Source organism: Balaenoptera physalus, assembly GCF_965194825.1.
Source record: "Balaenoptera physalus genome assembly, chromosome: 18".
NCBI lineage: Eukaryota > Metazoa > Chordata > Mammalia > Artiodactyla > Balaenopteridae > Balaenoptera > Balaenoptera physalus.
The window spans coordinates 48,619,872-48,636,078 of NC_138899.1; the positions used below are offsets into that span (position 1 = coordinate 48,619,872).

The 16,207-nt window shown below is 37.4% G+C and overlaps 1 protein-coding gene across 4 annotated transcripts in view; it reads left to right on the top strand.

The window, feature by feature from the left end:
- DIAPH3 (diaphanous related formin 3) overlaps positions 1 to 16,207 on the top strand; it is a 569,365-nt gene that overhangs the window by 26,104 nt on the left and 527,054 nt on the right. For 3 of the 4 annotated variants that reach the window (XM_082435809.1, XM_082435810.1, XM_082435807.1), the window contains exon 2: positions 1,694 to 1,726. The exons of the other annotated variant lie outside the window; for it this stretch is intronic. In XM_082435809.1, the coding sequence (XP_082291935.1) occupies positions 1,694 to 1,726 (33 nt within the window). The remainder of the gene's footprint in view (positions 1 to 1,693; positions 1,727 to 16,207) is intronic. 4 annotated transcript variants of the gene reach the window in all.

Here is a 16,207-nt window from a genome sequence, read left to right on the forward strand (position 1 = left end):
GTGGAGGTTCCTTAAAAAACTAAAAATAGAACTACCATACGACCCAGCAATCCCACTACTGGTCATATACCCTGAGAAAACCATAATTCAAAAAGAGTCATGTACCGCAATGTTCATTGCAGCTCTATTTACAATAGCCAGGACATGGAAGCAACCTAAGTGTCAATCAATGGATGAATGGATAAAGAAGATGTGGCACATATATACAATGGAATATTACTTAGCCATAAAAAAAAACAAAATTGAGTTATTTGTAGTGAGGTGGATGGACCTAGAGTCTGTCATACAGAGTGAAGTAAGTCAGAAAGAGAAAAACAAATACCGTATGCTAACACATATATATGGAATCTAAGAAAAAAGAAAAAAAAAGGTCATGAAGAACCCAGGGGGAAGATGGGAATAAAGACGCAGACTTACTAGAGAATGGGCTTGAGGATACGGGGAGGGGGAAGGGTAAGCTGGGACAAAGTGAGAGAGTGACATGGACATATATACACTACCAAATGTAAAATAGATAGCTAGTGGGAAGCAGCTGCATAGCACAGGGAGATCAGCTTGGTGCTTTGTGACCACCTAGAGGGGTGGGATAGGGAGGGTGGGAGGGAGGGAGATGCAAGAGGGAAGAGATATGGGGATATATGTATATGTATAACTGATTCATTTTGTTATAAAGCAGAAACTAACACACCAGTGTAAAGCAATTATACTCCAGTAAAGATGTTAAAAAAAAAAAAAGTGAATTTTAGTTACAAGCATGAATGATAAATTTCATTCTGTCAATAAATATTGAATTTATTGATACCTATTTGCCACTTATTCCGTTAGATGATGATTGCTAACACATGTCCTTTTATACTTTTTGTAGACCTGACCTGATTTCCTGTTTAGGAAATGTGCTTGACACTTTCTCTGCCCTTTTAAAGGTCTAATGCTACAATGAATAAGAAGAAGGAGAATTGGAAATTGATTCCAGCTACTTAAATACAAAATCTTCCCCAACTCCAGAATTTATAAAACTTGGATTGTTTTTTCCCCCAAATGCTTAATTTTGCTTTTGAACTCCACTCTGCAGGAAACTAATTTATTCACTTTCTAAAGTGGCCTTGTGTTTGTCTAGCAAGGAAATCGGCAAAAGGGTTCTCAAAGAAGTAGCAATGAAATTGAAAAGTGTCTACTGTCACCAACTGGTGATAAATCAAACCGATGTTAAAGATGCAAATAGTCATTCCAGTACTCTCTTCTCTTTTATTAGAATTGTTTAAGTTAATTAGCCAGCAAAGTACTTCATTATCTATTATGCTGCATGCTAATGGTAGATTTAAAGTTTCACTTTTATAATTTGAAAAATTTTCTGAAAATCTTATTTAAACCCCTATATCCATTGCGTTCTAAGTCTGTATGGTAGCTAATACTAATACTATTATTTGGGAGAATATATTTATTGTACTACAGTGAGGTTTCTAGTTTGTGAGGTTTACAAAAACAAGAAATTTTAGGAGACTATGACATTCAAGGTAACTTTTGTCCATCTTATTGAGAAAGTGATTAAAACAATATATAATGCATTTTTATTAGACTGTCAGAAATTGAATTACATTCAACTTAGCATTGTAGAATTTTAAATGTACTCTATTAACTAAAATTAAAAAAGCTGTTATAAATTACTGATATGATTGGTTTCTTTCATTTGCAGCATTTAAATATTAGGACACTGACGGATGATATGGTAAGATTATCCTTGTTGTTTCCTTTGTTGTGAATCTTAACTAACCATGTAATGTTGATGGTGTGCTGCACTAACACCTTTGAAATTGCTACAAACTGCATGTTTTGGAAATGGACTCTTTTTATAGTGCTAAAGTAAGAGGTAGAACTGGTGAAATACATTAGATTGTTGCTTTCAAATAGTAAAAGGGACTAGTCAGTATGTTCATTTAAAAATTTTGTTTAATCACAAGTTGTTAGTCAACTTGGAATCATTCAAATCACCTCTCTTTCTTTGAGGGTGAATCGCACACTTCAAAAAGAGGTACAAAGGATAGCTAAAGACATGTCAGCTTTTCAAAAATATGTAGTTGCTAATTAAAGTAAACCAGACTAAAATATCACACATATATTTTTAAAAAGTTTTGTTTAAAAACGAGAGAACTAAGCATGCCTTATCCTATATTCTGCATGCTGAAAATAATCAGCTTTCTTATAAGTACTTAACATTTTATATCACCATTACAGATTCTTATATATTCAAATGAATTTTTCTGAGAAGTATATTTTTGAATGTAACTCTTGGTTAACGGTAAAAAATAACAATGAGAATAACAACAAGACCCAAATAAACAGTAGCACCAAAAATACAGAAGCATGATATAGAGGACCAAGCACAGCACTTCGATAACTAGGATTTGAATTCAGCTTCACTTTATGCCAAATATGAAACAGTGCCTAGAACACACTGAGCACTCAAAAAGTGTTTAGCACCCCCGATATCCAAAGTACCATCTTAGGCACATGGTTTAGGTGGGCATACAAAGATGAATGAGATGTAGATCTGGACATGCACGATTTAAAAAATTGAATCAGAATGCTATGTTTTATTCCTCTGGATTGTATCTAAGAAAAGGATATTTATGTAAACTTTTCTGGGTAACATTTATTTCTCATAGGATAATATGCAGAAACGGTAGTAATACTGAGCACTTATGCAGATTATGTATATAACTTCTTACCTTGCAAGGTGGGTGATGTACTTATTTTAGTGCTGAGTGCATCGGGGCTCAGGCAGCCTAAGTAGGTAGATTGCCCAAGTATGCACAGCTCTCAGGTGGTGTAGCTGTGGCTTGAGTCTTGTTCCATGTAGCTCCAAACCCACCCACTTGCTGTGCTGACTTAGCCTTCACATGGCTCCTAAGGCCAATAATAAAACCATGTGCAATTATTAAGTATGAACTTTTATGAGAATCTACAGTGGTATATTTGCAAAGCCTTATTGAGGTATAATTCACATAGCATGTAGTTCACCCGTTTAAAGTGTATGATTCAATGGTTTTTAGTATATTTGCAGAGTTGTAAAACCATCACCACAATCAATTTAAGAACATTTTCATTACCCAAAAAGAATATATATATTCTTTTTATATAGAATGTACTATATAGAATTTTAATATAAAATATACTATACCTGTGAATAGTCTCTCCCGAATTATTCCCAACTCGCTCAGCCCTAGGCAATGGCCAATCTACTTTCTGTCTATAGATTTGCCTCTTCTGGACATTTTATATAAATGGAGTCTTACCTGCTCTTTTGTGACTGAATTCTTCCACTTGGCATAATGTTTTCAAGGTTCATCCATGTTGTGGTGTGTGTGAGTGCTTCCTTTCTGTTGCTGAATAGTATTCTATGTTATGATATTCTTGAGGTTTGTTCATATTTTATGGGCACTCTACATTTTTTTTTTCCTCTTTTCATTCAGACCCCACTCTTACCTTTGTTTCATGACTCTGTCTTTGCACTTTGCCAACCCATAATCTCTATCCCAAGTTCTAGAAACAGAGTCATGTTGTGGAGTGGCTTCAGTGGGCCACTCTGGAAGCTATCGTACTCTGATCTTACATTAGTAAATGGGTTCCTCCTCAGTGAAGACTTTCTCTCTCCATCCTGTCTCCATTCCTTGCCTCTCCCTTCATCCTTGCCCCTCGGCTTGGTAGGGTCAGAACTTTTGGGTTTTACCATGGTCCCCTGTGCATATATATATTTTTTAATTTATTTATTTATTTTTGGCTGTGCTGCGTCTTCGTTTCTGTGCGAGGGCTTTCTCTAGTTGCGGCAAGTGGGGGCCACTCCTTTTTTTTTTTTTTTAAATGTTGAGTTTCTTTAGGAGTTTTTGTTTAAATTCCTCTACTTTTTTTTGTTTAATTTTAATTAATTAATTAATTTATTTATGGCTGTGTTGGGTCTTCGTTTCTGTGCGAGGGCTTTCTCTAGTTGTGGCAAGTGGGGGCCACTCTTCATCGTGGTGCGCGGGCCTCTCACTATCTCGGCCTCTCCTGTTGCGGAGCACAGGCTCCAGATGCGCAGTCTCAGCAGTTGTGGCTCACGGGCCCAGCCGCTCCGCGGCATGTGGGATCCTCCCAGACCAGGGCTCGAACCCGTGTCCCCTGCATTGGCAGGCAGACTCTCAACCACTGCGCCACCAGGGAAGCCCGCCTGTGCATATTTTTATCAAAGCAGTACATGATTTATGGTCTGTCTGTCTTTTTTTTTTTAATTTTTATTGGAGTATAGGTGACTTACAATGTTCTGTTAATTTCAGATATACAGCAAAGTGAATCAGTTATACATATACATATATCCATTCTTTTTCAGATTCTTTTCCCATATAGGTTATTACAGAATATTGAGTAGAGTTCCCTGTGCTATACAGTAGGTCCTTATTAGTTATCTATTTTATATATAGTAGTGTGTATATGTTAATCCCAATCTCCTAATTTATCGCTTCCTACCATATTTCTCCTTTGGTAACCATAAGTTTGATTTCCAGATCTGTGAGTCAGTTTCTGTTTTGTAAATAAGTTCCTTTGTATCATTTTTTATTAGATTCCATGTGTAATGATATCATATGATATTTGTCTTTCTCTGTCTGACTTACTTCACTTAGTATGATAATCTCCAGCTCCAACCATGTTGCTGCAAGTGGCATTATTTAGTTCTTTTTTATGGCTGAGTAAAATTCCATTGTATATATGTACCACGTCTTCTTTATCCTTTCCTCTGTTGATGGGCATTTAGGTTGCTTCCATGTCTAGGCTATTGTGAATAGTGCTGCAGTGAATATTGGGGTGCATGTATCTTTTCGAATTATGGTTTTCTCCAGATATATGCCCAAGAGTTGGATTGCTAGATCATATGGTAGCTCTATATTTAGTTTTTTAAGGAACCTCCATACTGGTCTCCATAATGGTTATACCAATTTACATTCCCAGTTTACAGTGTAGGAGGGTTCCCTTTTCTCCATACCCTTTCCAGCATCTATTTGTTTGTAGATTTTTTTGATGATGGCCTATGGTCTGTCTTTCTCACTGGTTTAAACCTTTTGAACCCAGAGACAATGTGTTGTTATTAATACTTCCAGGCATGTTGTCTGGCACATGTTAAGCATTTTCATAAATTTGTTCAACAAATGAAAGAACGTGTCTCTCTTTTGATAACCTGCCTGGTATTGTGGTTTCCTGGGATCTGGGCCTGGCTTGGTCCTGGTCAAGCTTCCTGGAGATGGAGTCTTGCCTTTGCACAGAGTAGAGAAGCTTTGACCAGGACCTGTTGTCAGCCTTTCTGACCACCTGGCTGGATTTCTGACTGTGGCCTTGACCTACCTTCATCTTAGATGTTCACATGATTGACTGTCCTGGATTTCTTGCTACACTCTCCTTCCAGGGAAGGATTGAGCAGGCAGTCTAGTTTAGGCAGCTGGCCCATTGTTGTGGAGGTCAGAGAATAAGCACGGCTGTCTTGTACAGGAGACACTGACAACTCAGTTCTTTCTTGGCCATTGTTGATTGATGCTGTGTGGAAAGAGATTTGGACTTGGAATCAGAAGACTCTCGTTGGAAGACAGAACTTCACCACTTCTTAGCTCTGTGACCTTGGCAGATCAATTATTAGATTGTTCACTTATCAGTAAAGCAGGACTAATTTTATACCTTCTCTGCCTTCCTCACAGGGTTTTGGTGAGTCTCATTTAAGCTCAAGTATCTTGACTACTGCATTCAGTTCTGTCCATTTTTACCCCCTTTAAAAAATACTTCCCAGGGCTTCCCTGGTGGCGCAGTGGTTGAGAATCTGTCTGCCAATGCAGGGCACACGGGTTCGAGCCCTGGTCTGGGAAGATCCCACATGCCGCAGAGCAGCTGGGCCCGTGAGCCACAATTACTGAGCCTGCGTGTCTGGAGCCTGTGCTCCCCAACAGGAGAGGCCGTGATAGTGAGAGGCCCGCGCACCACGATGAAGAGTGGCCCCTGCTTGCCGCAACTGGAGAAAGTCCTCACACAGAAACGAAGACCCGACACAGCCATAAATAAATAAATAAATAAATAAATAAAAATTAAAAAAAAAAAAATACTTCCCAATGTGTGGACAGAGGGGTGGTGTGACTGACTTATTTGCAGTTGACCCTTACAGGGTATGTGTGTTACAGAGCAATGCAGTGCTTTGAGGAGGGAGACGATAGCTGGATATTTTGAGGGCTCTTTAAACTATTTCTGGTGAGTCAGAGTGCAGGGAAACATTTGCCATGATGCTTTGATGTGTGCTAGCGATATGTTTTGTAATTAAAGTTTGCCACCCTTGCAACATGTGTTGCATGTGTGCTTTTAATTTAGAACTTCCTAACGTGAATAGCCTTTTTTGGGCAGGACTTGAGAGAAGAAATGAGTGACGTCTGCTGTAGTCATATGTTTGAATAACAGTATTTTAAAAACATTAAATTGAAACATCCTGGGAAACATTAATGTTAGAAACCCATCTCTTTAGGTTGCTTTTGGTTAAAGCCCTGCAAAAGTACTTCACATTTCAAGATTATTTCTTAAATTACTATCAGAATTTAATTTCACAGGACACTGTTGGGTTAAAGGAATGAAGTATTACTGTAGCCTTGAGGCCCCTAGGCAGATCTAATATACTTTAAACAGCGTTTGCTCTACGAATATTTGGGCACCCACTATGTATAAAGTGCTGTCCAAGGTGTTAGGGTAATATGAAGGTGAAAAAAAGCATTTAGCTTACAACGCTTCATTGTTTATACCTGGGTTGAAAGGAAAGCTTTCCTCATAGAGGCAAAAAGGTTGGGAGGAGGACAGTGAAGGAGGGCACGTGTGAAAAGGTAAGCTGGACGAAACTGAATGTGGATGTCACAATGCTGAGTTTTCCGTCAAAGTGTCCACTGGGTGTTTTTGTGGGGTAGGCATTATTTTTGACCTGCTTTTTTCTCCCTTGTCCCTCACAACTGTTTGTCTAAAGTACAGTGCTCCTGCTGGTCTTCATCTCTCCTTTCATCTCTCTGCAGCCAACGTTACTATTGTAATCCCTTGTGTGGCCTGCAGCAATGGTTTTCAAGCTTTTTTGACTAGGACCCACAGTAAGAAACACACTTTATTTTGTAGCCCGGCACACATACAGAAATTGTCTCTGTCAAAACAGAAGTTTTTTTAAGAACCAATATTTAATATTTCGAAGCATAATGAACTCTAATCATTTTCTTTTCCTTCCTTTCTACTCCTTTTTACTCCTCTCCATTCTATGAAAAAAAAGAAAGGTGATCCATTCCACTAAATTGACTTCAAGACACCAGATAGTCCACAATTACAGCTAGCAAAACAGACATCGTCCTGTACAGCAATTAGAGGAAGTTCTGAGATCTCCATTAGTGTCTGCTCTTCATTACATGTAGGTGAATGTAGGGGAGCGGGGTTTGGGTGCCAGCTCTGCCATGTACTAGCTTTGAATGTCATTTAGCTTTTGAGCCTTGGCATCCTTGTTTATAGGGGTTTTATAAGAGCTGAATTAAGTAATATATACTAAAATGCTTGGTAAACCATGCATTTACAATATTAGTGATTAGTAATATGCACTTTTAAAAATTGAGGTATGATTTACACATAATATAATGTATTAATTTTAAAAGTGCAGTCTGAATTTTGACAAATGTATACAATCATGCATACACTACAGTTATATAAAACATTTCCATCACCTCAAAGAGTTTCCGCTGTGTCCTTTGCAGTCAATTCTCTTCCCCCTTCCCAGCTCTTGGAAAATACTGATCAGTTTTCTGAACTATACAGTAGTTCATTTTCTAGAATTTCATATAAATGGCATTACATTGTATTTTGCCATTGTGTCTGGCTTCTTTTACTTAGCATAATGCTTTTGAGACTCATCTAGTGATTGGGTGTATCAGAAATTTGTTCTTTTTATTACTGAATAGTATTCCCTTGTGTGGTAATACTAAAGTTGGTTTATATATTCAACAGTTTGGGTTGTTTCCAGTTTTTGGCTGTTAGGAAAAACTGCTATGAACATTTGAGTGCAATTGTTTTTGGACATATGTTTTCATTTTGGAGGGCGAGTCATGTGGTTTTAACTTTATAAGATACTGACAAATTGTTTCCTCCAGTGACTAGTGTTGTTGGACGTCTTTTCACGTGCTTATTTGCCATTCCTATCTTGTTTGAAATGAACTGTCTATTACTAAATATAGGACTATTCAAATTTTCTGTTTCTTCTTGAGTGAGACCTGGTAGTTTGTCTTTTAAGAAATTTTTTTTCATATTATCTATGTTGTTGAATTATGAATTATTTGTGATATTTCCTTATCTTTTTAATGTAGGATCTGTATTTATTTCCCCCTTTTCCAATTCTGATATTGATAATTTGTCTTCTGTTTTTTCCCTGATTAGTTTGTCTAGAGGTTTGTCAATTTTATTGATCTTTTCAAAGAACCAGGTTTTGGTTTCACTAATTTTCTTTATTTTATTTTCATTTATTTGTTAATCTTTATCATTTCTATACTTTTGCTTTATTCTTTTTCTGGCTTCTTAAGGTGGAAGCTTAAATAATTGATTTGAGAACTTTGTTTTCTAATAAGAATTTTATGCTATAAATTTCCTTCTGAGAGCTGCTTTAGCTGCTAGTCTTCTGAATATTCAAAATAGTTTTAAATTTCCTGTTGATTTCTTCTTTTACCCATTGATTATTTAGATATATGTTGTTTAATTTTCAAATATTTGAAGATTTTCCTGATATCTTTCTGTTACTGATTTGTAATTTAATTCCCTTGTGGCCAGTGACCATACTTTGTGTGATTTCAGTCTTTTTCAATTTAAGTCTTGCTGTCTGTCCCAGAATGTGGTCTGTCCTGGTGGAAGTTCCGTGTGTATTCTGCTTTTGTTAGAATTGGTCCATAAATAGCTAATAGGCCAAGGTGGTTGATAGTGTTGTTCACATCTTGTATATTCTGATTTTCCATCTGCTTTTTCTAAAAATTATTGAGGAGTGTTGAAATCTCCAAGTATAATTTTGGATTTTTTAATTTTTCTTTTTAGTTCTTTCAGCTTTTGCTTCATGTTTTATGAAGCTCTGCAACTGAGTGCATATACATTTTGGATTGTTGTTTCAGTTTATCATTATAAAATAATCCTTTTTATCCCCAGTGATATTCATTACTTTTTAGTCTTTGGAAATTTAATGGATTTCTCTGCTCTGCCTGATACAGTTATTTCCTTCCTCTTTGAAAAACAAAGATTTCTTGGCTTCTGTGGCACCAAACTTTATACGTTTTCATATCCCTCTGATTTTTCCTTTTCTGTCTCTATTGTGTGTGTTTTTCCTTTGCCTATTTTAAAACTATTGTCATTTCTCAGGTTGCTTTCCTGAAGCCATTGCTCCTCTCCTGTGTGTATAGTACTTGACTTAGTATATCTTTGTGTATATCTTTGTGTATATCTCTGTCTATGATCTTTCCCTCAAGTTGAGACATTCATGCATTGACCTAGAATACCTTCACATGGATGTCTTATTTTTACTTGAAACTCTGTGTGCCCCAAATTAAACGCTTTACTTCCCTCTTAAACACATTTCTATTCCTATATTTTCATAGATGGTAACTTCACCCTTCCAGTGTTTCTGATTATTTCTTGAATATATTCTCTTCTCTCAAGTCTTCTATGAGAGCACTAGTCCCTTTATTATCTCATCAGGGCTCTCACAACTTACTATTGCTTCCTAAAAAGCCAACTTCCTGCACAGCAACCAGAGTGACCTATCTAAATTGCATGTCTGACCATATTTTATCCTATTTGAAACTGCTTAATTGCACCTGTTATCTATAGGTCAAGCCTAAAGCTTTTTGACATGGCACATAAGGCCTCCATGGTAGGACCCTGCTTCTCTAACTTGGTATACATCTCTCAGTCAACATGCAGGAATCTTCCAGGGAATAGAAAGATGTAAGATAAGTTGCTGGAGAATTTACTTAGAGAATGTAGAAACACAGCTGCTGATTGGAAAAAGGAGTGTTATGTGATAGTAAGGACAATTAATTACTAGCTATGTGCCAAGTAGCGTTCCATATGTTAGCTTTATAAACACATTCAGTTTTCACAACAAGCCTCTGAGTGGGCATTATTATTATTCCCTTTTTCAAACACAGAGAAACTGAGGCAAGAGATAGTATAAGTAACTTGTTCAAAGTCACATGAGGCAGCCAGGAAAACTGGCAGACTGTCCCCAGAGAACATGATCTTTACCAGGAGAGTTATACTGCCACTTAAGTCCTATCCCTTTCTCCACTCAGAGTGCCAGTGTAAAATCTAGACGTATTCAATACATCTCCTTATTTTCTGCTTTTCTCTTGCAGCCACCCATATGAGACTACTGACCTTGAAACTTACAAGGAAAAGTTGTATCATAGCCATCGATCTTAATCCTGAGAAAATTATAATTGTAAAGACATATTGTATCTAAGAATTTTTCTGTGATAAGAAATGAACTGTTTTGAATATTTCTAGTGAACAAAACTGAAAAAGGTCTGTCCCAAAGGAATAATGATGCGTGTGACTGAGAGATGGCAACAGGTAAAGGATATAAGTTTTCTTAATTGCAAAGGACGTAGAAAAACTTCTGTATGGAAATCACAGATCTAGCAACAACGGCAGCCTGCTGCCAGGTATACGTGCAGGCTTTCCCGGTTCCCCTCCAAGTTCCCCACGGGAATGGGGTCTTAGAGACGCTGAGGGGTTCATGGTCTGGGTGTGCATTCTGATGAGTGCTTTGAGAAGCTTTCCCTGTTCTCCATGGGCCTTCAGACTCACTCAGTATAACTAACTGCTGCCAGACCACTCCAGCATATTCCTGGGTGTTTTCTGTGAGACTGGTTCACTTGAAGATGAGTTTCCAGATGGATGTGCCTGGATTTTGTCTACCTGCAGACTATTCCTGTGCCTACCTAGATGTGCTGTGTCTTGTGGGATATATGTTAAATTAGATGTCATACTTATGAAAGAAAATAAAATGATTTTGATTATCTGAATTTGTGTCTAACTCGCAAGTGCGGTCACGGGACCGAAATCATTGACTTTAAAAAAAAGCTCAATGGAAAAGAGTAATTTAAAATAATTTTATCATATTGGCCTAGTAAGATATAAAGCTTTCTGTACTATAATTTGTTTTATTTTGCACTTTTATTCTTATTTTTCCTTTTTAAGTTAAAAACGAATGATAAAGCAAAAAGTATGATAATATATTCCATAGCTTTTCTGTAAAACTATATATTCAAAATATTCTGTGTAAAGTAGATATACCAGCATGGACTGGGACAACTGAATATAAGTGAAAATAAGTTCTATAAAACTTAAACTGTTTACTAAGTTGGGTGGGCCTTTCTGAGTCCATTAATATGAGTTAATTAGAGCTTCCTGTACTTAGATTTTCAGTAGTAACACTTAAGTGCTATCTTGGACTTTTTAAATATTTATGGGCTGGTTTAGAGAGCTCCTCTTCAAATCAGTAGAAACTTGGGAATAAGATCAAGAGCTCTCAGAGTTGAATATACTAAGATGTAGTAGGGTATGCAGACTTGTTTATTCATCCTTTTATCCATTCATTCATGAAGCCTTTATTGAGGGCTTAGTACTATTATAGGAATACAGAAATGAATAATCTGTCTCTGCCCTCTGGGAACAGTGGGGAAACAGATGTGTACACAACCAGTATACAGTTGTAGTGCAGTGATATGGGCTGGAATGGCACAGTGGTAAGGTCAACTTTGGTCTTTGAGAAGACTTCATAGAGAAGGTGCCTTGTCAGCTGAGTTTTAAAGGACAGGTTGGAATACAGGCTGGCAGGAGTGGTAGTAATTTTTTTACCCTGTAATAATTTTACTTCCTGGATATCAGTGGAATGGATTCCTAGTGGAAGTGTCAGGTTGGCAAGTAGAAAGCCATTGTTGGTGTCTTCAGATAATTTTTGTGTATGGGTAGTATTGGTCTGTATCTTAAAAATAGTATGATACTTATTTACAGAGCTAATTTACATTTCCTTTCAAGCATATAGTATTATAATGTTTGAATATATGCAATTAGAAACTGTATTTGAGTAGATGTGGGTATATATAACTTTGAGGTATTTTGAATATTAAATTCTTTTAAAATGTATTTGTGCTCTTTTCCTTTGAGTGGGTATTTTCCTTACTATCTTATACCATGGTATTAAATTACAGAAATTCATACTTGTTTTTAGTGTAGGGGACCGCTCTTTGAAATAACAGTGTTGGGAAGAGTCTGGGTTTTTAAATTTAATATATAAAAGGCATAATGTCTGGCATTCTCCGTGATACGCTGTGTTAATTATTCCTTTTTTAAAATATAATTGAGAAGGATTTAGAAGTGCAAGATGCAGTAGCTTGTGTCCTGGGCATGGAAGGTAGGAAGCTATTCATTAATTAACCCAGTTAACAAATATTAATAGAACACCCACTACATGCTTAGGACCATGCCAAGTTCCAGGAACATTTAGTGAATAAAATAACAATTCTTGTTCTCAAGGACTTAAAGGTTTGTTGAGTAAACATATGTACGATGAAAGGCAGTTTCAGAGTAGTATACATACAATATAATGGAAAGCACTAGGTCTGTGGGCATCTAATCCAGTCTTGAGGTGTCAGAAAGGCTCCTATGTGAGATGTAGTTCAAACTGAAAGCTAAGGATTGAGTTGAAATTAGCCAGATAAAGGGGATGGGATAGGAGTTGTGGGTGTGGATAGGTTCTAGGCATGAGGGATAGCTTGTGCATGTGTAGAAGACTCTAGATTATTCATTACATCTAGATCATATAAGGGTGGTGGAGTAGTGAAGACATTGTCTGGAGAGGAAGTAAGATTTAGATTAAAGTGGACCTTTGAGCCATGGTAAGATATTTGAGGGTCATCCTCTGAGTAATGGGGTTACAAAGGCTGAAGGTTTTAAGCACAGGAGTGAGGGACATGATTTGATTTGTGTTTCGGTAAGATCAAATTGACATCTGTGCAGAGAGTAGCCTGGGGAGGGGTAGAGGTAGGGGGCAGTGAAGACACAGGGGCAAGTTAGGAGACTGCAGCAATTGTCCAGGTGGCCTGAACTAGGGCAGTGGCAGTAGGGGCAGAGGGCAGAGAGAAGATAAATTGAGAAGATACAGTCCACATGGTTTGATTTACGTTTCCTAGTTAATTTTCATTAAAGTTATTACAATTAAAATCACTTTTCTACTGACCAGAGTCAACATCAGAAGTCATAATCAATCCACATCTTCATTAAGCACCTATGTGCTTCTCCCCCATCCAGGTCTGTTTATTTTTCAAATCTGACAGTATCTCCCAACTTCTCCAGCCTTCGAAAACCCTCCTACTGTGCTCTTTGGAACTCAAAGCCTGTTATCTTTGAATGTTTGCTTTCGTCTTGCTCTACTTGAAACCTAGGGGTTATTTGAGGACTTTATTTCCCTGGTAGCTCTTCATTCAAAAGCTTCCAGCTCTTCTTGAGCAATTTTATTTCATTTCTCCATGTTGGTCTCAACTGTAGGTCATCTAGTTCCTCCCATTGATTCACTGCAAGCATTAGAACTTGAGTTACTTTCTTTTCCACCACTATTTCTGTTATTATTCCATATCTACCTACCAGGAACTCTTAACCTGTGGTCCATGGACCACCAAGGGGTCTGTGGTAGAATTCATGGTGTTATTGAACTTAATGGGAAAGGATTAAATCTTTTTAATTAACCTTTAAGTGAAACTTAGTATTTAAAAAAATTATAAACATAGGCAAAACAAAAAAACAAATGAGCAACCGAACACATGCACAGTAGGATTGGACATGTGACTTTATCACAGATAAAGAAAGACTGAGGCCTTCATTCTTCCCTACGTGGGCATTTCCATTGGCTGCTCTGCACGTGGCACTTGGCTGTGGAATACATATTGCATGTGGTAACTTATTTTCAAGCAATTTAAAGGAATTTCAATAATATAATAAGTATGTTTCTCATTTAATAATATTAAAATACTATATGAAATCTAAATGTGAGCAAATCATTGTAAGTAGTTAATTTTTTTGGGGGGGGTGGCACTTTTTCATCTTTTCAGAGAAGCATCTGGCTAAAGAACTTTTCATAAATTTCAATAATGCAAGTTAAAAGTGGGAAATGCCCATTTGTAATATTTAGGAACATTGAAGGCAGAATGAGGTAGTTGGTGGGTTTGTGGGAATTATTATTGGGTGATTGTACCTATGACTGGTGTGGTTAGCTTATCACACCTGAAACAATGAACGGCCAGTTTTCCTCCCCACAACGATGTCTCTTTGTAACAGTGATGTCACTAGCATTTTAGTAAAGACCATGGAACAACACAGGTACACTGCTTAGCTTGTAACATTCACCATCTCCTGTAATTCTCATATCAGCCTCACCAGGTTCCCTGTGTATCCCCTTTCCAAAGCCTCTCTTGAGGTTCCTTCTCAACTCCAGAATTAATCGCTGGTCTCTATCTGTTGCTAATTTACTTAAGATTTTCTTGAGGGCATTTACAATACTTTATTTGTAATTTGTTATTATATTTTTCCCTTAAGTGGTAAACATTTGTGGGATGGCACTATGTTTTATGTGTTTTATCTCTAGTAATTGCTTATTTATCCATACCTTCAAGTACTTATTGACTGCTAGCTTTCTGCCAGCAACTGTTCCATAGGCTGAACACATAACAGTGGCTGTAACAGTTACCTGTTGCTGTGTAACAAACAAAGCCAAAACAGCAAACATTTATTATCTCATATTGTTTCTGTGGTTCAGGAGTTTGGACTTTGCTTAGCTGGGTGGTTCTGACTTGGTGTCTCAGGAGGTTGTGGTGAAGATGTTATCTAGAGCTCTCATATCTGAAGGTTTGACTGGGGCTTCTGGGATGGCTTAAGCACATGGCTGTCGGAAAGACGCCTCCCTGCTTCTCTAGCTTCTTTAGCTCAGTTCTTTGCCCTTTGGGCCTCCCCCTAGGTCTTCTTGAGTGTCCTCATGATCTGGCAGCTGGCATATCCTAGAGTGAGTGATCCAAAAGGGAGCAAGACAAAAGCTGTAATGTCTCTTATGACCTAGTCTTGGAAATGACACTCCATAATTTTCACAGTGTGCTGTTGGTTACACAAGTCAGGGGATCATTGGGAGCTGTCCTAGAGACTGGCCACCACAAATAAGACAGTTGATGGTTTGTCTAGCATGGAACTTACATTTTGGTGGGAAAGAGGCAGAGTCAGCAATTACAAAGTATATGAAAATTACAGGTTTTCGTAAGTCATATATCAGGACATATGAAGGAAATAAACCGTGTGCTGTGACAGAGAAAGGGGAGTGGATGAGCTCATGTTCTACTTTAGATAGAGTGGTCAGCCTTTTAACCTGAAGCTGAAAGGTGAGAAGTAGTTTTATTTCCTATTAACAACTCACTGCCATATTAATTAAGTGTGGTGTACCACCTCCAAATAGCACTATAATAGAATTCTCTCAGTCTTCTGTGTATTTAATCAGTTCTTCATCAAAGATACTGTTGTGGAAATTTTAAGTAGTTTGGTTAGAGTAACCCAGCAAGCGAGGGACTGGGCAGGATTCAGAAGTCAGACTCTGGAGCCATCTTTTTAATCAGCAAGTTGCTTGGTTAGTAATAAAGCTAATTAAAAAGCCAACTTATTTTAGCTGTTAAATTTTTTCCTTCTCTTAAATGTAGTACAAGATTGCATGAAAATTGATAATTTTAAGCGATATATTTTTCTGGATTTCAGGTATATGTGTTCAAATAGAATTTAAAAAAAAAAATTTATTTATTTATTTATTTACTTGGTTGTACCAGGACTTAGTTGCGGCTCGCCGGCTCCTTAGTTGCAGCATGTGGACTCCTTAGTTGTGGCATGCGAACTCTTAGTTGAGGCATGCATGTGGGATCTAGTTCCCTGACCAGGGATTGAACCCGGGCCCCCTGCATTGGGAGCACAGGGTCTTAACCACTGCACCACCAGGGAAGTCCCTCAAATAGAATTAATTCATTACTTAAAATGAACTTTTATTTGCTTAATAATTCTCCTGGGTTGCATGAAAATACTCCCTTCTGGGTTCCAAGGAAGCACGTTTATGATCACAAATAGT